This window comes from Protopterus annectens, chromosome 8.part1 (assembly GCF_019279795.1).
Source record: "Protopterus annectens isolate FY-2018-M chromosome 8.part1, PAN1.0, whole genome shotgun sequence".
Lineage (NCBI taxonomy): Eukaryota > Metazoa > Chordata > Ceratodontiformes > Protopteridae > Protopterus > Protopterus annectens.
In genome coordinates, this window is record NC_056742.1 from 147,737,906 (window position 1) to 147,759,108 (window position 21,203).

General features: G+C 40.5%; 1 protein-coding gene across 2 annotated transcripts in view; it reads right to left on the reverse strand.

Moving 5' to 3' along the window:
• Window positions 1-21,203, reverse strand: part of GAN (gigaxonin) — a 1,111,762-nt gene that overhangs the window by 983,384 nt on the left and 107,175 nt on the right. For both annotated transcript variants that reach the window (XM_044081792.1, XM_044081791.1), the window contains exon 2: window positions 18,098-18,212. In XM_044081792.1, the coding sequence (XP_043937727.1) occupies window positions 18,098-18,133 (36 nt within the window). In that variant the 5' untranslated portion in view covers window positions 18,134-18,212. The remainder of the gene's footprint in view (window positions 1-18,097; window positions 18,213-21,203) is intronic.

The window sequence follows — 21,203 nt, forward strand, 5'->3', positions numbered from 1 at the left end:
GAAAACTGCTGATGTAGATCTGTGGAGGGCTTCCTGTCCCGAAGGGGTAAGAGCTGGAAGAACTCCCATCTGAATCTGTATGAAAGAAACTTCCTCTTAATTCTATCCACATCAGCTACAGTCAGACTTCTGGAGGAATGAGACAATAAGGCCACATTGGGAGACCTGGAATGCCAGCAAGACTCCAAATATGGAGACTGGACACAAGAGGGTACCGAATCAATGAAGAATATCTAATCCTAGGTAAAGGCTTTTGATCCAATAATAGATGATCTGAGGAAACCAATGTCATGTCTGATGCTGGCTTTGGTGAAGGAGCAGTCTTTTTAGATCTAACTTTTTATGTTTCTTCCTTGGAGGCTCCACCATCAGATACAATGAAGGGGTGGACAGATCTGAAGGCTTTCTTGATTGTTTCTTAGACACAGATTTGGGGGGTTGAGCCCCAGACAGTTTCTGATGAAGTGCTAAGATGGCAGTGCCCTGAATGACAGCATCTAGTCTGACTCCTGAATACATGTTTTTTTTTTTTACTCACGTGGTTTTGTTAGTATGGCCATGCTGTGAACCATTTTTGTTGTTGGGAGTGTGGCGAATGCAACAGTGGTGTTTTTCTGCATGGTTCTGGTGGATATGCAGGGATTTGGGATTGTTTTTTTTTTATGACAGTTCAGGTGACCATTTTTGTCTTGGGCCTTCAGAGAAGATGGTTGTAACGAGTGCAGGAATCACAGCCTGGCTTGTGGATTTTGGACTCTGGTTCTGTTGGGTTGAGACTGCTCCGGACTTTAGAATGTTGCTGGTGTTGGTGGACTGAGCTGACAATCTTCGGTGAAGATGGTATGGAAGGACAGTACTGTTGTGGCCACTGTAAATCGTTCGGTCCTCAGGTAGTAGTGTGCTGGTAGAAAGGATTGGAGTGACCGAAGATGAAAGGACTGGGACTTTGGAGCATTTGTTGAGATTTGAGATGGAGCTGGTGACCGTGTAGATGGCTGCGGTCACTGAAAATTGCCACTGGGCTTGGGAAATTTATTTGCAACTTTGATCACTGGACTCTGTTGTTGCTGTTGCTACATGAACTTTGAGAAACAATTTCTTTTAGTGGTGCACTTGTTGTATGGTCTGAATGACAAAGTTCTACTTGACGTGACTAGAGAAGATTGAAGGAAGAAGCCTTGTAAAATCAGCTTATTCTTATGGTTCACAACAGCCCAAGGATTAAAAGATTTACATATATCACCTTCAAGATGCTTAGGGCCTAGACAATAGACACAAAGCATGAGTCAGAGAGCCGTAACGTATGACCGTACTTCTGACACTTTTTAAAACCAGATGGTTTTGCAGACATTTTTTTTAAGCTAGAAAAGGGAAAAGAAAAGAAAAGGAGATACAACAATGGCATCAAAAACTACACTAACATGCAAAAGGGAATAGCAAAAGAAAAAAATGTACCAACAATGGTAAAAAGAATTGCACTAAAGTGTATTAAGGGAGGAAATATATAAACTACCAAAGAAAGTAATTAGATAGAGAAATAATACAAAGACTTCTGTAATTCTGAACACAAAAATTGAGAGCTCACAGCAACCATGTTCGAATGTGAAAGAGGCAAACGGGATCTGGGTTATGTTAGAGGATAGAGCTTGAGTGCGTGCTAGTGACCACAAAATAAAAATACCAGCTGAGCAGGATCTGAGGATCAGACTTGAACCTATTTTCTGATGAATGAATGAAAACTGACATCAGATAAACAGATAAAAAAGATAACTCACTGATATGTTACAAACAGTTAGAAACACAGTTATAATACTGACAAAAGTCAAAACGCAGCAGAATATATGTGAAACATTGCAAAGAAGAAATGAGTAGTCTAGCATGTAAGGTGCAGGGTGCAAGGGGAATGGCTTTTGTCAGCCCAGTTCATCTACCAACCATTCCCAATTACTATGGCATCAATCCCAGTTTGTTATGGCAGATAGAACTTTAGACAAAAGGGTTTCCTTAAACTCACACTGACCATTAAAAAATATTCCATTTAGGATTATTACTATTTATTTTCCTCCTACTGCAGTGCTTGCCACATCTGAATGACATGACTTATTATATCATCAATGGTGATGTTGACATTACATGCAGCTTGTAAACTGAAATCCACATATTCTCCATTGTATGACATCTTTAGAGTGGCAACAATGTCCCAATTGTATTTAAATTTACAAACAGCAAAAAAAGGTATTTTATTTACTTTGGCATAATAACCATGACAGAAAACAATGAATGTCAAACAGGATCTTAAGTAAAAATAAGTAGTCCATTACTATCACCATCTCGAAAAGCCTTCACTTGTTATCCTTTCTTACAGACCATTGGTACCACGCTATACATCATCTAACTGGCAATGCAGGGCACAATTCATATTAATCTAAAAGCAATTGTGGACCTTCAAGTCAGGAAGTATTGGGACCGAACAGCTGGTGATTGTTAAGAGAAAACGTTTTAAAAACATACTGTTATTTGTCTTTTTCCTCTTCTTGCAAAGTGAACATGTTATTTGTTGGGATATGCCTAACAAAGATGAGCCTCATCTGTGAACAAAATGCAGCATTGCTTATAAACCTGAATAATATTTGTTTTCTGCATTTCAGAATAAAGAGATTTGGTTATAGCTTGGTGAAGCCTGGGATAAGGACGCATGGCCGAGTAAGAGTTAATTTACTGAAGCAGGCTGTGTCTCCTGGAAAATTTGAGCTACCATTGTTGAACTGAACATTCTGTACTAACTGTTGGTTTGAGGTGATTTGTGATTATCATGTTTATCACAGGTGTTTTCCATAGCCAACTGTCAACGGTCAGAAATGTAACAAAAAGTTGTTTTGCTTGCAGTATAAAAGTTGATGTCAGTAAACAAGTTGACCAGAGGAGATAGTCTTGGCCAACATGCTGTGTAATCTGGTTAGCTGCTAATAAAGAAGTTTTTCATCACCTGAGGCAGATGTGACTCGTTTGAATTTTTCTTCTGACATTTTGATCCTTCGGACCGGAAACCTCTACGAAGATACAGATCAGACCGACAGAGACCGAAAAACCTGTGCAGGTGAGGGTTTCTCATCTTAAGATTCCCTCGACTGAAAGCCCTCCGACTGATTTGTCGTTGAGAGGAGGCCGGCTGCTCTCTGATCCCTATATCAGAGGGACGGTTTCTGAACCAAAAGGGGAAACGGAGTCTCATCTGGTTCAGGTAGGATGAAAACTAAATTTTCTTTAAATTTAATTTAATCTTGTCGACAAGGGTTTTACTTTTAGTTAACGGTGGGTAGGATTACTTGTTAAGATTCTTTTGTTAGGATCACCCGTTAAGACAGCCCCATTTTATAAGCAGCCCTGTAAAGTAACTTTGATACAGTCCTAAAATAAGAAATCTAGGGGAAACAAGGGTTCAAGTTGCTGCAAGTGTAAGAGTGATGTCTGTTTAAATGTTGATGCTAAGTATATGAAAGGTTTAAACAAAAATAATGTTAAATTTTTGAAAAAGTGGAAGTTGAAATATGACTTTGATGGTACCCTGAATAAGAATGCTTGTGCAAAATTGGTTAGAGATTTGAAAAGAGATGCAGGAACTAGAACTAAAAAGCAAAGACAATTGGGATTTTCCCAAGCACAGAAATGGTTAGAAGCAGCAAATAAACGAGCTATAACAGAAAAACAGTGCCAGGAAAAAGAAAAATTAAATCAAAAGGGATCACTGGTGCCAAGTGGAAAAGTAGCTTTATTTTTAGATAAGGAGGATGAGCATACAGTTTGTGCGGTACAAAGGCAGGCAACTGCCCCACCGTATGGGGAAATTGCTGCTGCCGTACCGGCAGAACCTCCTCAATATCAGTCTGAAGATGTGGGATCTGTACAGCAGGGTGGGTTATTGGCTGCTCAAGGAAGCGTTGTGACCCCTCCAATTTACCCGCAAATTCCCGTAGTACCCAAGGTTGCTTTGCAATAGGTAGACCAACCTATGCAGTTAAGGTCAGGACCAGCAGGGCAAGGACATTGGGCCATTAAACTTTGACTACTCAGAAGCTCTTCCCTTAATACAAGTTGCAAACCCACAAGCAGGGGATGTTGGACAAGAGCCAACTATTTTAGTTTATCGTCCCTGGGCTACAGAGGATATAAAACGAGCTACAGGTGGTATTCCTCATCCCAAGGTTAATTTTCAAAAGTTTTCTGAGGACATAGTTGGTATGCATTTAAGTTATCATCTAAATGGTTTAGAAGTAGAACAAGTAGTGCGACAAATCCTGGGTCCAGATTGGCACTTAGTTTGTGGGGTACTTGGACATGTAAGGCAGATGACGGCACTACATTAAAGCATAATTCTGGGGTGTTAGACACGCGAGTCACTGATCTGTTAGAGAATTTCTGATAAGTGGCGTCCAAGAGCAGATTGGACAGTAATAAATCAGTGCATCCAAAATTATGATGAATCTGTAGATCACTATATTGTAAGATTGACAGAAGTGTTCATTAACCATTGTGGAATGATGATTCCGCAGGATCAGACCAATGATAGTCCGTATGAACAGCAATTGAAAAATGCTTTTCTTAAGGGTTGTAGGGCTCCAATATAACTAAGCATATGGTAGATCATAGAACATGTAGACTGCAACCTTTGTTTGAATATGCATGGCATGCTGAGCGACATTTCAATTTAAAAAAAAAAAGAAAGTACAAGTGTTAGCAGTAGGGGATGATGGTGGTATATTCTTGGTACAGGACCAAAGGGGGTAACGTGGTGGCGTAAAAAAACGTGGGGGCCAGAAAAGGGACACGTTAAATAAACCGGGTGGACATTCAGAGGAATATGAGGGGAGGTTAAAATGTGGAGAATGTTTTAAGTGCGGTAGACGTGGGCACTTCGCTGCCGACTGTGAAGAGTGGCAACACCCCCCCACAGCTTACGAACAATGGCTCCGCATGACTATATGATAGTAAAGGAAGGCGCCAAATTCATTATTGTGATTATTGTAGAGAAGAAGAAAGTGAGAATGATTGTGATGATAATGAGGCAGACACTCTCTGTGATGATCATGAGGCAGACACTCTCTGCGATGAACGTCAGAACACTCAGAAGGAAGGGCGGGATTGTGACTGAAGTCATAAACCTGGCAAATTTGGGTATTGCTATGCATCTAGATCAAAAACCCATGATAGAGTTTTTGGTTGAGGGACAGAAAGTGGAGTTGTTATGCGATTCAGGTGCATCGCGTACACTTTTGGGTCCAGCAGTTCTGCCTCCGAACTGCGAAACAGATGAGTTTGTCCTTGTGAAGCGGCAAATGGGAAAATCTATAAGGAACCACTGTCTCATCCTCTATTGTTCACAGATCCGCAAACAAACCAAACTGTTAGGTGTAGGGTAATTATATCGAAAGTTTGTCCAGTTAATTTGCTGGGAAGAGATTTGATGCATTTGTTTGGAATAGCGGCAATTTCCACACCTAAAGGCATTGAGGCGAAAAGGTTAGCGGATGGCTTGGTGGTACAAGGAGTACAAGACTTGTTTTACTGGTATAGCCAGGACTTTATTTCAAATGGGTCGGGGAGGGTTGATACAGATTTGATCAACTTCGCTTTAAGTAAATCTAGGAGCGGGTCACCGCAGGTTGCGGCACACTTACATTGTACAATGTTCTACAGAAAGGCCCCTGGTCCGGATAAAGAATTTGAAAAAGAATTCTTTAAGCACAAACATGCAAGGATAATTTTGAATGATATGTTTTGGGATACAAGGTAATACAGTAGTGACCTGTACTTTGACCAAGGAAATGAGTTCTTTATATCGCTCATGTTATAGCCCACATATTTCAGTTACTAAAGCGATGGGGACACATTGGGTAGGATTTGGCGAAAAAGGTAACGAATTGGGACACAATGTCCGAAAGTCAATTGAAAGATCAACAGATCCAGGTACAAAGATTAAATTGGGTGACTTGGGCACAACCAAGTGTGCACTTCAGGGATGACAATACAGAAATGGCATGACAAATCCTCATAACTCAAGAGGAAGACAGTGCGTTAAGTGCCTTACCTGTAGATTTATGGTCAAAAGGTAAAGGGGATGTAGGACTGATGAAAACAGCAGGTGAAGTTTGTATAACTCCAAAGTCAGGTTTTAGACCTCGTAAGCACCAATACCCACTAAGTAAACAAGCAGAGGAAGGAATTAAGCCAGTTATTGAGCAGCTAAAACAGGTAGGAATTCTTGTTGAATGCCCAGATTCACCCTGCAATACTCCGTTGTTTCCTGTAAAGAAACCGGATGGGTCATGGAGGTTGGTTCAGGATTTACAAGCAGTTAATTTGGCTGTGACCCCAAGAGCACCGGTGGTCCCTGACCCCTATACATTACTTAATGATTTACTACCTCAGCACAGATATTTTTCTGTCCTAGATATAAGCAATGCTTTTTTCTCCATACCACTACATAAGGAGAGTAGATTTTGGTTTGCATTCACTTATCAAGGTAAAAGATACACCTACACCAGATTGCCACAGGGTTATTGTGAGAGTCCGACAATATTCGCACAAGAAATGGCTGCAAATTTAGCTCAGTTTGTTCTCCCAGAGGGTAGCCAGGTTCTGTTGTATGTAGATGATATTTTGTTGACCTCACCCACGCAGGAAAGTTGTAGAAGGGATACCCTTGCCCTTCTTAGTTTTTTAGCTGAGTAAGGACATAAGATAAATAAAGAAAAGTTACAATTGTGGAAAGCACAAGTAAAGTACTTGGGTTATTTAATTTCACAGGCAGGTAGACAATTGGAGAACAAAAGAAAACAAGCAATTCTTGAGGCATCTATGCCCACAACTAAGCGGGAGATGATGCCCTTTTTAGGTGTGACTAATTTTTGTAGAAGTTGGATCCCTAACTATGCTGAGGAAGTAGGGCCATTGACCGCACTAATCTATGACACTCCCATGGCAGCTAAGAATAATATACAGTGGACAAATAAGGCAATACAGGCATTTAATAGAATTAAGCAATTGATAGCAGGATCCTCTGTTTTGGGTTTTCCGAACTATTCTAAGCAGTTTGTACAAATGGTTGATTGTAAGGGAGGATATATGACTTCGGTTCTGGTACAAGTACATGGGGATAAACAGAGACCGAAAGCTTTCTACTCCTCCAGATTAGATCCTGTTGCAAGGGCATTGCCGCATTGTGTTCAAGCTGTAGTGGCAGCCGCCATGGCAGTACAAGCCTCAGCATCATTAGTTTTGTTTCACCCATTACAATTGCGGGTTCCACATTCAGTAGCTACTATACTTTTGCAAGATGAGATAACCTTATCTCCTAGTTGACATTTGTCATGTATGACAGTGCTGCTGACACAGCCTTATATGACCATAGAAAGATGTACTACTCTTAATCCGGCGACACTTTTGCCGACTCCAGAAGAAGGTACTCCACACGTTTGTTTAGAGAGCATTCATGACAAAGTGCTTCCCCGACCAAATTTAATGGATATTCCGTTGGTAGATTCTGATCTCGTTTTGTTTGTAGATGGATCAGCAAAGAAGGACACTGTAGGAAAAACACTATTAGGGTATGCAGTCACCACAGAAACTGAAGTTTTGGAGGCACAAAGATGGTCAAACATTTATTCTGCACAAGCAGCTGAGTTGGTGGCTTTGACTCGCGCTTGTACCTTAGGGGAGGGTAAAAAAGTGACAATTTATACAGATAGTCAATATGCTTTCTCCACTGTACATGTTTTTGCTCAACAATGGAAGAATAGGGGAATGGTTACTGTGACAGGCAAACCAATAAATCAGAGATATAATTTTACAGTTGTTAGATGCAGTGCAACTACCACTTCAGATAGCGATATGTAAATGTTCCGCACATACCAACAGAAAAGATCCTGTCTCCAGGGGAAATGCCCTTGCTGATATGGCTGCAAAAAAGGCAGCTCAAGAAAATGATTTGCTTTTACATGACAATGATTTAGAGCCCGGACACCTCTTAGACTTAGAGACACTAAAAGTAATGCAAACACTGACAACAAAGAAGGAAAAATGTCGTTGGGTAAAATATGGTATCACTCAACAGGATGGCTTGTATAGGGCATCAGATGGCAAAATGGTATTACCCTCAAACCTTTTTAGGTATGCAGCATTGGTTAGCCATGGACCTGCCCATGTAGGAGTACAGACGATGATTCAAATAGTGTCTAAGGTGTTTTGGTGTAAGTGGTTTTCAACTTATACAAAGCAATTCTGTTTATCTTGTTTATTATGTGCAAAGTATCATGCTCAGGGGGGAGTTAAAAAGTCTCAGCAGGCATTCCCTACCCCTCCATATCCATTCCACACACTCTATATGGACTTTATTGAATTGACACCCTCAGAGGGAAAAAGGTTCTGTTTAGTTATTACTGATGCTTTTTCTAAATGGGTAGAAGCTTTTCCAGTAAAGCACCCGAATGCACAAACAGTAGCAAAGCTTTTGACTACAGAAATAATTCCTCGATTTGGTTTACCAAGACGCATTTACAGTGATAATGGGTCTCATTTTGTTAACCAGATTGTTCAGAAGTTGGGTCAAGTGTTTCAAATTGATCTCAAGTATCATTGTGCTTACCATCCCCAGTCAGCTGTACTGGTGGAAAGACACAACGGTGTCTTGAAGAGTAAACTCCGCAAACTGATGGCAGAAACACATCGATCATGGACTGTGTGCCTTCCTTTGGCACTCCTGTATATGCGAATCTCACCTTCCTACAAAGGACTTACACCATTTGAACTTTTGTTTGGGAGACCATATTATGTCCCGCAGTGGCAAGGATTGTTGCCAGCGGAACGTGAGGGGGGTGAGGATCTAGCGGATTATATGAAGAAGCTGCTAAATGTCAAATCTCTTGTAACCAATGACTCCTTTGCAGATTCCAGAAATGAAACCTTGTTAAGCGTGGCACCCGGGGACTGGGTGTGGATCCAAATTGTGAAGAGAAAGAATTGGTCACCCCCCAGGTGGGAAGGCCCATACCAAGTACTAATTTCGACACCTACGGCTGTAAAGATCGCGGAGAAGACTTCGTGGATTCATATCACCCACTGTAAAAAACTCTTTTCCTTCTGCCATTGATATTGGTCAAACTCCACCGGACCTCTGAGCGTAAAGTCTGGCTACAAAGGGGGATTAGCCCAATAGGGGTTAGTTCGTCTCAAACCCAGTGAAGAAACCAACGGCGCGAGGTAGTCCTTAGGGAGGATGGCCATTTTCAACTGGTACTTGAACTGTTACATGATGATGATTTTGGTGGCGAAAGTAAATATGTCCATGCGAGAAGCAACAGTTGCAAGAGAAAAAGGAATGGTGGCGCTGCAAGCGCAAACACGTGTTACTACTGTGTTTAAGGTGAAACTTTGTGAAGGAATTTTGGACTGTTCTAAATGGAACAATGATAATTTCTTGACTCATGCAAAATACTTGTGCAATAGAGACTGTACGTCCTGGTCAAATGTTTGGTGGTCAACAGACGTGAATGGATGGGAAACAAGTGGTGCAGTGATACCAGAGAAAGATAAAAGCAGGCAACAAAGAATAAAAATTGCTCATTTCCCAGGTACCGAAGTAATTACTATAACCATTGTGTCACCACAAGAAAGTGATTCAGGAGTTTATGGAATCGGAGTGTCTCTTCCAATTGGAACTGATCCTTTGGGGACCATCCAACTTAAAGTACAAAGCCTTAAAAATGCTACAAGTAAAGCAGATTTTGCCTTCACAGAAGAACAATTGTTACTCGAGACGGGATTCGTACACCATAATGAATAGTTATCTTGGGTTAGATATAGTACCCGAGAGGCACATCGTGAGAACTGTGTTTCTTGTGCTGAAGGTAAACAGCAACTAGCGACAGTCCCATTGATGCGAGATGAAGGTAACCTGACATGTCTGTTAAAATTATTCTTCAACAAAACTGAAGATAAATGCAAAAATGAAACTCGGCGTTTTCCAGTCATAAGCAAAGTTGAGAAACCACCTGCAGCGATTTCCTATCCAGGTTCGTATATGTGCATTTCCAGAGATGGCACAGGGAAGAATTATGGCAATATGGGACAGAACTATTGCAATGTTACTGTGAATGGCAATGAAAATCCATTTCTGGAGAACCAAACTCATAGTTTAGCAGACGTATGGTGGTTATGTGGAGACAACAAACTCAGATCAAGGCTTACGATTCCCTGGAAGGGAACTTGTGCACTTGTAAAGTTAATTCTGCCATTCTACATTTTCCCAGTTCCAGCAAGCAATTTCGTAAGAAGAACCTGAAATAAAGCCGAAGTGGTTGAGTAGAAGAAAGAGAGAGGCACCGAAGCAATCCTTCGATAACGTTGTCTACATCGATAGTATTGGCGTACCAAGAGGCGTACCTGATGAATACAAAGCAAACCAAATAGCAGCTGGTTTTACATCCATCTTTGTCTGGATTCAACCTAATAAGAATGTGGACTGGATCAATTACATTTACTATAACCAGCAGCGTTTTGTGAACTATACCAAAGATGCATTGAAAGGAATTGTTGAACAACTGGAGGCCACTTCGCAGGTGGCATGGCAGAATTGAATTGCGTTGGATATGCTCCTGGCCAAAGAAGGAGGAGTTTTTGCAGGAAGTTTGGGACTTTCTGTTGTACATATATTCCAAACAACACTGCGCCTGATGGAAGCATCACTCGAGCTTTGAAAGGTTTGGAAATGTTATCCGAAGAATTGGCAGAGAACTCTGGGGTAAGTAATCCCTTTACAGACTTTCTACAAGCGTGGTTTGGAAAATGGAGTCATCTCATCAGCAGTTTCCTGGTGTCCGTTGGAGTCGCTGTGGCTATCATGGTGGTATGTGGTTGCTGTTGTATACCCTGTATCAGAGGTCTTCTACAAAGACTGGTTGATACTGCTGTTACGAAGACGATGTACCAGCAATTGCAATAGACTGGTGAAAGTGAATACATTGAAATGTGACTCTGCAAATATTTTTGAAGTTTAAAAATTTGTCTTGCCAATGAAGTAATGTATGCAAAGAAAAACTTAGTTTTTACCATACGTTGCTGAAATAAAAAGATAAACAAAAGTGTTTTCAGGGGGGAAATGTTAAGAGAAAAAGTTTTAAAAACGTACTGTTATTTGTCTTTTTCCTCTTCTTGCAAAGTGAACATGTTATTTGTTGGGATATGCCTATCAAAGATGGGCCTCATCTGTGAACAACATGCAGCATTGCTTATAAACCTGAATAATATTTGTTTTCTGCATTTCAGAATAAAGAGATTTGGTTATAGCTTGGTGAAGCCTGGGATAAGGACGCACGGCCGAGTAAGAGTTAAATTTACTGAAGCAGGCTGTGTGTCCTGGAAAATTTGAGCTACCATTGTTGAACTGAACATTCTGTACTAACTGTTGGTTTGAGGTGATTTGTGATGAACATGTTTATCACAGGTGTTTTCCATAGCCAACTGTCAATGGTCAGAAATGTAACAAACAGTTGTTTTGCTTGCAGTATAAAAGTTGATGTCAGTAACAAGTTGACCAGAGGAGATCATCTTGGCCAACATGTTGTGTAATCTGGTTAGCTGCTAATAAAGAAGTTTATCACCTGAGGCAGATGTGACTCGTTTGAAATTTTCTTCTGACAGTGATAAAGACTGTTTTCAGTCTGCCTTCAGAGACTAAGAAGTGACAAAAACAGGAACCAAATGCAGAATTTGTAGCTTCCTGCTAAAGCAGAGAAAGTATGTAAAATGACCTTATCTAGTGTAGGAGATATCAGTCTCCAGTCATCATCTTCTTTCGGCTGTTCCCTTTAGGGGTCACCACAGCGGATCGTCTGTTTCCATTTCTTCTGGTCCTCTGCATCGTGCTCTTGTCACACCAACCACCTGCATGTCCTCTCTCACCACATCCATAAATCTTATCTTAGGCTTCCTCTTTTACTGTTACCTGGTAGCTTCATCCTTAGCATCTTTTCCCCAACATACTCAGCATCCCTCCTCAGCACATGTCCAAACCAACGTAATCTTGCCTCTCTGGCTTAGTCTCCAAACCTTCCAACCTGGGCTGACCCTCTAATATACTTATTCCTAATCCTGTCCACCCTCGTCACACCCAGTGCAAATCTTAACATCTTTAACTCTGCCACATCCAGCTCTAACTCCTGCCTTTTTGTCAATGCCATGGTCTCCAACCCATATAACATAGCTGGTCTCACTACCCTCTTGGAGACCTTCCCTTTCAGTCTTACTGGTACTAGTCTGTCACAAATCACTCCTGACTCCCCACTCCATCCTGCCTGTACTCTCTTCTTCACCTCTCCTACACTCACCATTACTCTGAACTATTGATCCCAAGTATTTCAACTCGTCCACCTTCGCCACCTCTACTCCTAGCATCCTCACCATTCATCTATCCTCCCTCTCATTCCCACACATATATTCTTAGTCCTGCTGACCTTCATTCCTCTTGTCTCTAGAGCATATCGCCATTGCTCCAGGGTCAACTCCACCTGTTCCCTACTCTCACTACAGATCACAATGTCATCTGCAAACATCATAGTCCACGGAGACTCGTGTCTGATCTCATCTGTCAACCTGTCCATCACCATTGCAAATAAGAAAGGGCTCAGAGCTGATCCTTGATGTAATCCCACCTCCACCTTAAACGCATCAGTCACTCCCACCGCAGACCTCACCGCTCTCACACTACCCTCATACATATCCTGTACCACTCTTGCATACTTCCGACACTCCCGACTTCCTCATACAATACCACAACTCCTCTCTAGGCACCCTGTCATAGGCTTTCTCTAAGTCTACAAAAACACAATGCAACTCCTTCTGACCTTCTCTGTACTTCTCATCAACACTCTCAGAGCAAACATCACATCTATATAGTGCTTTCCCAGCATGAAACCATACTGCTGACCACTAATCATCACCTCCCTTCTTAACCTAGCTTCTACTACTCTTTCCCATAACTTCATGCAGTGACTGATCATTTTAATCCCTCTGTAATTACTACAGCTCTGCATACATCACCCTTATTCTTAAAAAAACGGTACCAAAACACTTTCCATTACTCAGGCAACCTCCTCTCACCTTCCAAGATTTCATTAAACAATCTGGTTAGAAACTCCACTGCCATTTCACCCAAGCACCTCCATGCTTCCACAGGTATGTCATCTGGACCAACAGCCTTTCCGTTCTTCATCCTCTTCATAGCTATCCTTACTTCCTCCTTGCTAATCCATTGCACTTCATGATTCACTATCCCCACATCATCCAACCTTCTCTCCCTCTCATTCTCTTCATCCATCAACTCCTCAAAAGTACTCTTTCCATCTGCTCAACACACTCTCCTCGCTTGTGAGTATGTTTCCCTCATTATCCTTTATCACCTTTATATGCTGCACATCTTGCTCGGTCACTCTGTCTAGCCAATAGGTACAGGTCCTTTTCTCCCTCCTTAGTGTCCAACCTTTCATACAACTCTTCATATGCCTTATCCTTTGCCACCTCTCTTTGCCATGCACTTGCACATCATCTCCTTATAATCCTGTCTACTTTCATCTCTGACAATCTCACTTCTTTGCCAACCTCTTTCTCTGTATACTGTCCTGTACTTCCTCATTCCACCACCATGTCTTGTCGTCCTTCCTCTGTTCAGATGTCATACCAATCACCTTTCTAGCAGTCTCCCTTACTAGCTCTGCTGTAGTTACCTAGCTATTTGGTAACTCTTTACTGCCACCCAGTGCCTGTCTTAACTCTTCCCTGAACTCCACCTCACAATTACCATTTAATTTCCACCATTTGATCCTTGGTGCTGCCCTTACACTCCTCCTCTTCTTGATCACCAATGTCATCCTACAAACCACCATCCTATACAGCCTAACTACACTTTACAATCTCCAATCTCCTTCAAACTAGCCCACTTACATAAGATATAATCCACCTGTGTGCATCTTCCTCCACTCTTGTACGTCATCCTATGCTCCTCCCTTGTTAAAATACATATTCACCACAGCCATGTCCATCCTTTTCGCAAACTCCACTACCATCTGACCTTCTGCATTCCTTTGCTTAACACCATACCTAAAAAATCTCCAAAGGAATGGGTGCCACAAAACCAAGAACCAGTAAATTACAAACCAGGCACCCAAAGAGGCAGGAGGTAATAAAGCCACAAGCCTGTTGGTGAAAGCAACAGCAAATTTATTCACATAAATGCCACACAATACAATGCATTTTCGTCCACTCAACTTCATCAGATGTAGAAATAAATGAATAAGAAGCTGTGCCTGCTTATATACCCCTCCCAATATTTAATCAAGAATTAAAAAAATATTTAATTAAAACCAATTAAAATCTAAAATTCATGACAGCCTGACAGCTTAGCACAAACAAATCATACTGCTATTCATGTAATCTTTGTAAAGGCATATGTATATATATGTGAATTTATATAGTTTTAAAAAAACTGTTTATAATGTTGGTTAAACAGATCTTGTGGCTTTATTACCTCCTGCCTCTTTGGGTGCCTGGTTTGCACTTTACTAACACCATACCTACCCATCACTTCCTCATCCCCTCTGTTCCCTTCACCAACATGCCCACTGAAATCTGCTCCAATCAGCACTCTCTCACCTTTGGGTAAAGTCATCACCACTTCATCCAACTCACTCCAAAATGTTTCTCTCTCATCCATCGCACACCCAACTTGTGCAGCATATACACAAACATTCATCATTACACCATCAATTTCCAGCTTCATAAACATCACTCTATCAGACGCTCTTCACCTCCAAAACACTCTTAGCATACTGTTCCCTTCAGGATAACTCCTATGCCATTTCTCCTCCCATCCACACCATGATAAAACAATTTGAACCCACCTCCGATACACCTAGCCTTACTCCCCTTCCATCTGGTCTCTTGCGCACAATATACCGACCTTCCTTCTGTCCATCATCATATCTGCTAGCTCTCTCCCTATACTAGTCATGCTGCCAACATTCAAAGTTCACTAACACAGTCCTATCCTTTCTCCTCTCTTCCTGCTTTCCCCCTCTTCTCCTCCTTCAGCCAACAGTAGCCCAATTTCTGTCAGCACCCTGTTGGCTAACAGTACTGGTGGCAGTTATCAACCCGGGCCTCTACCGATCCGGTATGTAAATATTTACTGCAGTCCACATGAATGATTTGGCAAAGTTTTACGTCAGATACCCTTCCTGAACCAACCCACCAGTCTCCAGTACATTTTTAATAACTTCCTATGATTTCCTAAACAACCGTCTCTATACTAGGCTGCCACACTTTTCACTATCTCAGCTTTGTAAAACATTTGAGACAGTCTTGCTTCTGAGCAAAAAAAAAAAAAAAAATAGGTATAGGTAATAAAAATAAACTCGATTATTCTATTATTTGCTAAATCAAGAAATTGGAGAGGAAGTTTAATATTCTTCTGGATGCACAATGCAATTCAATAGAATCCAAAGGGTCCGGGCAGAAAAGAATGCCACCACTGCCATCTCCCCAACACAACAATGAAGCTGACCAGGCTTGAAATGGTCCACAATGGCAGCTGGCCTAATACTTGCCTATGAGTCTATGAACTGCCTTTTTTTCTGTATTAAATTTAACACACAAGCCAATGCAAGCTATTCATACCCATGGATCCTAATTTTAACTGATAGTAGTCCCAGCCAAAGTGTAACAATGTGGATGAGATACTACAATAGATGTCCATTATGCTGCTGCTGCAGTGATCATTTGAACAAACTGTTATGGTAGGTTTACTTACACAACTGTACTTCCATATCCAAATTAGCATCTGTACTCTGGTTTTGTTTTACAAATGTTGTATATGCGGATCAGCTGCTTTTAAATAAATTAACTATAACAAACCAAGAAAAAAGTAGAATATATATTTTTCTTTGTTACATAAGAACTGTTGTACTCCTTTTCACTGACCAAAGCTATTTTAACCTAGTGGTTGGCAATGTCACTTTAATAATGAGAATTGCCACTCTGCAAAAAATGGTTGTTTTTGAGGAGGGAATGACTACTGCAAATAGTACTAATTAATATAGTTGTAGCATACTGTTGAGTTTTTAAAGGACCTACAATTATTATTAAAGATAACATTTTACCACAGAAATAGAACTATGCACTTGTGGCCCCAGTTTTAGCTAAAACAAAACAGAACAGGATAGGACTTGTTACATTGCATACTTCCACCACAAAAGTAGACTCTGTGCCTAGATCTACATAGAGAAAAGGATTGAATGGCAACCGGATTAGAATTGTACCATCTCCACAGTACCATGTGGGTTCACAGGTAAGTACACAAGGCTAGCTGCCCATGTGGACCATTTTAGGCCTAGCCAATTTATCCTAGTGAGAATCAAACCCTGTAGCCAACAAGTGTCCTCCTTATTTTAAGTAAAATGTAACACATACTTTACCACCATCCTTAATATCCTAATCCATCCATCTGCATCTTCCCATTTTTTGCACTTAGGGTCAGGGTGTCAGTTCAGGAATAATAATCTACAACCAATGCTCACACTGCCAGGTGGCTAGCCCTTCTGTGGTTGTTCTTCCGTACTTCTTGTCTGTGAGTCAACACCTTAACTATTATGCCAATAACCAACCCCCTTGCTAAATAGCAACCTTGGCAATGACCAAACTCTTGCAAATATTAAAGCCTAAGAAAAAAATAGCGATAATTACTCTATATCTATATATTTTCCCTTTGGATTTCCCTCACACAATAATTAAATAGTAAACATAAGGAATACTACTAATAGACAATGAAGCTCTTATATAAATTTCCAGTACAATACATTTTCAGAGAGATCACTTAAAAAAAAGTACTGAACAACCCATTTACAAACATCACTTTCCACCTTATCTGAAAGTGAACTGGTGGATGTTTGCCAGGGATAGGGTGTACCCACATAACACTGTCTGTATATATTTTAGGTTTCTAAAAACAAAAAACTTCCTTAGTGAAGGAGTTTCTTTAGGGTCAGGAGTTTCTTTAGGGTCAGTAGTTTTGGATTTCCTTAAATAAGTGTTCCTTGATTTGCAGTTCAGTGGCCAATAGCCATCAAGTATCCCCCATATTTTTAGTAACATGTAACACATCTACTTTACCTCCATTTCTTAATATCCTAATCCATCCATGCACAACCCCTTTTTCCCCATTTTTGCACATGGGGCCAGGAGGACAAATATCTAGAGCCAGTGTTCACACCTCAGGGTGGCTAGCCCTGCTGGGGTTATTCTTCTATACCACACACATGCACACACACACACCTACAGCCAATTTAGTCTGTCCAATCTACCTATTGTATAGTCTTTGGAATGTACGAGGAAACCTGAGCACCCAAAGAAGATATGCAGACTCCACACAGAAAGCACCCAAGCCGAGAACTGACCCAGAGAATCTCCTGCTGTGAGATAACAGCATCGCCACTTACTCAGCATTTCAGAACTCTTTCAGAACAGACATTACGCAGCTAAGTAACATTTTCTTCAGAGTCAGAGGCAGAACCTTCCAACAGTTAGATGCATTATTTGTTGCTTATTAGATTAATTCTTGCAAACTAAAGAGTTACACTTGTTTTAAATGTACTTCATTGCATTTTCTGCAATGTATACAGAACACAAAAGTATAATGCTTCACTACTGGTACTCTCAGCTACGTTTGCATAGTGATGATATTCGAATGACAGAACAGAAAGCAACATGCCACTTCAATTAGCTCTCATAATTTAGTACCAAGAAGCACTATAGTCATAATTGACAAAAATCACTTAAGTCCAGCATACGACTAAAATGGTGGTACTAAAGAAACAGTACATTTCTGAATGTAATGACAGCCTAAAAGAAAATGAATGTCTCATAGTGGCCTTATTATGCAGAACAGTAAATGAAGCAGTTCACAACATGCGTATCATTTTGTCTGTGGAACACACGATAGTTTGCTAGGAAACAAAATATAAGAAACATGCATCAAAATGCATTTGTAAAATACCTGTCCAGTGAAGATATAATCTAGTATTTCTTTCATCACCCGGGCAGAAATTCCTTCCAATTCTATCTTGTACACTGACCCATCCGTCTTTGGAGGATTATAATTTAGTTTTGTTCTTGAGGGGGGAAAAAAAACATAATTAAAACCCTCTCAATATTCAGAATAACCAAGTTAAATAGTAATGATTCTTCATGTTGCAGAAGATTGTGCAGCTTCCTAGCATATGTGCATTTACACACCAGTACTCTAAATTCCTGTTTCACTCGCAGCAAACATGTTTCCTGCTTATTCATAACAAATACACAAGACAATATCTTATCGAGGCACTAGACAGATAGCCCTACAAGACTAATACTAGAACGGGCATATTTATTTTTAAAGAACATTCTGGACACTAAGCACTGTCTAGCAGTTCATCATAAGACAAGAGTAAGAATCTCTACATCCTTCACTTGTTACAAATTGATTATATGGTTAGTACCAAAGCTTAAGGACTAATTTACTAGAGATATCTACTGATCAAATACACCTTTTGTCAAGCGAACTGATGCTTTGTGGATCAAAATATCCCTGTAACACTGTCATGCACAGCTTACTTCCCTTAGCAAACATTTGATAGTCACCAAGCAGACATGAAAGCCAGGTGATTAAGTACACGGCTTAGCTCACAGATTGTTCACAGATGTTAAAAGGGAGGCTGTACAGAACAAGCAGCATTATCTCACAAATGAAAAGTATAATACAATTAAACACAACAAGAGCTTATTTAGCATTTATGAAGAGAACCTGCTAGATCAACAGTTCTGAGAATGATTGGAACAAAATGCTGGCCAATAACAACACATCAATATTTTTAAAACCTTTCCATGCACAGTGCAGATCAAAGTTCAGCTCTACGCCTGCTTCTGTTCATACTGGCAACAGACTACATCAACAAACAGGCTGTTGGGGGGGGATACACTAATAGTGATTCTGGTCAACAACTTCAGTTTTGCATTCCAGTCTCCTGTCAGCTACTGAAGGCGCATGGACAGAAAGGAGTACAGACCAGACAGTGGCTGTGGCAGTAAATGGGGGGATATAAAAAAGTGAAAACAGATAGAAGATAATGAAAAACAGTTAACATCTTCAGGTACCAGAAAGGTGTAACTGAAGGGAAGTCAAGTCAAGTCTGAAAAAGAAGCTCAACTTTAGAATCAAAGGCATTGAAGCCACCTGGCAAAAAAAGTGTTCGGGGTAGTATGTGACAGAAGAATGCTAAAGAACCTGAAAGATAATGTGTACTAAACAGTGGTGTGACCAGTACTCCAGTATGGCACAGAAAGCTGGACAGTGCAGGCAGAGAAACTTGGGAAGCTTCAGGTGATGAAGATGAAGTGCCAGAGATGGGCAGTAAGATGTAGACTATGGGGGACACAATGAAATGAGGACATCAGAGCAGAAGCCCATGTAGCCCCAACTTCAGATAAGGTCAAGAACATATGACAGCTGTTCAGACACGTGCAGAAAAGTAGATTTGCGATAGCCAAAAAGAAGGTAAGAGGACATCCAGCCACAAGATGGATGGACTGTACAAGAAAGGCCTGAGATAGTACAGCATGACAGTCAAAGAAGCTAGGAGAGTGACTGTGAACCAAGACACACTGCAACAGCTGGTACTTCGTCCTGACCACATATACAAATGAGGAAGAAAGGGGGGCTGATTATGAACAGGCTGACAGAAAGGCCTTATGGAATACAGCACAAGTATATTTATGTTGCTAATAGGACGCAGTGAAAACACTTATTGCTATTTTATGAAGCTGAAGTAACAGTAGGTTCATAGGTAGGTACTAGGCTATTGGCCCTAGGGCCTATATAAGCCTAGCCAAAAATGTACCCTGGCTTTCACCACCCAAGAAAATTATTTTCATGTGCCCCTGTCGAGCAGAGCCACAGAAGTGATCCCTGGGGTGAATTTCCTATTTCCCATCCAATCATCAAGATTTTTCTTGAAGAGTGCTAATGAGGAGCTCTGTTTGACATAGATAGATTCCTGTCCCAGAGACTTCCCATACTCTGGAACAGGCTACCTATCCCTCCAGCATGTTCTGTTACTATGAATTTATTGAGTGAAATAATCAGTTACAAAACTCCTAAAGTTCTAATACCAACGATATGAAACTTGAGATTGACTGCTTATGTACAACCACTGAATCCATGGAAAAACCATGGACAGACATCTGTAAACCTTTTTCCTAATGGCAAAAGCCATTCTCAGCTTTGAGCAATTTGTGAAAGAACCCCCCGAGACTGAAGTAAAGCTATAGTCATCACTTGTCTAGTTTGTGGCTTGTGGCTTTTACAGTGTTATTTATAGAAAAGACAGAATTACTTGCACATCTACTGGGGTAGTCGACCCTGCAACAATGCCATTCATGTGGGGCATTTTACTTTGGAAAAATGATAAAATGGTTAAACCAACCTACAGAAGTGCATTTAAAAGCCATTAAGAAATTAAAACATAAGTATGCCTTAGTTTGGCACTCAGAATATAGTCAGATTATAGAAAAAAATGCTCTTTTTTGGTTGCTAATTGTGTCACTCTCATTACGAGGTAGTGATGTAAATAATTTGCTTGAGAATAAAGCTTGACTGGCAGTTGCATCTTAGATTCCTGGGCATTAATGATAGTTAGCATTTATAGCAAATTAAAAACTTTCTGTTGCAGAATTAAGCAATGAATGAAACAAGTGGTTTGTTATTGTTTTGTGCAATGAATGTTGTTTTTATAACAGTCTCAGTCTCGGCCATCTCCCTCGGTTGGAAACGAAGTAAAATAAAGCAAATCAACACGCTACAAACCAATAAAGGGATAAACTCTCCTGCATCCAAAAGTATAAACTACAACAGTAAATAAAATGTCCACATGCAGGTAGAGACGACAGCCTTTGACAAACCACAAAGTTACGATTCCCAGTTCATGTAGGTTGTAAAATTGTTTATTCAGCTAGCAAAAGTTAGCGCTTTCACCAAAGTGGCTTTTTCAAACTACAAAATTACCATAAAAACACTTCATTTAAATATACACAAAACAAAGCTGATAGGTTCATTGCTAATTAATTAA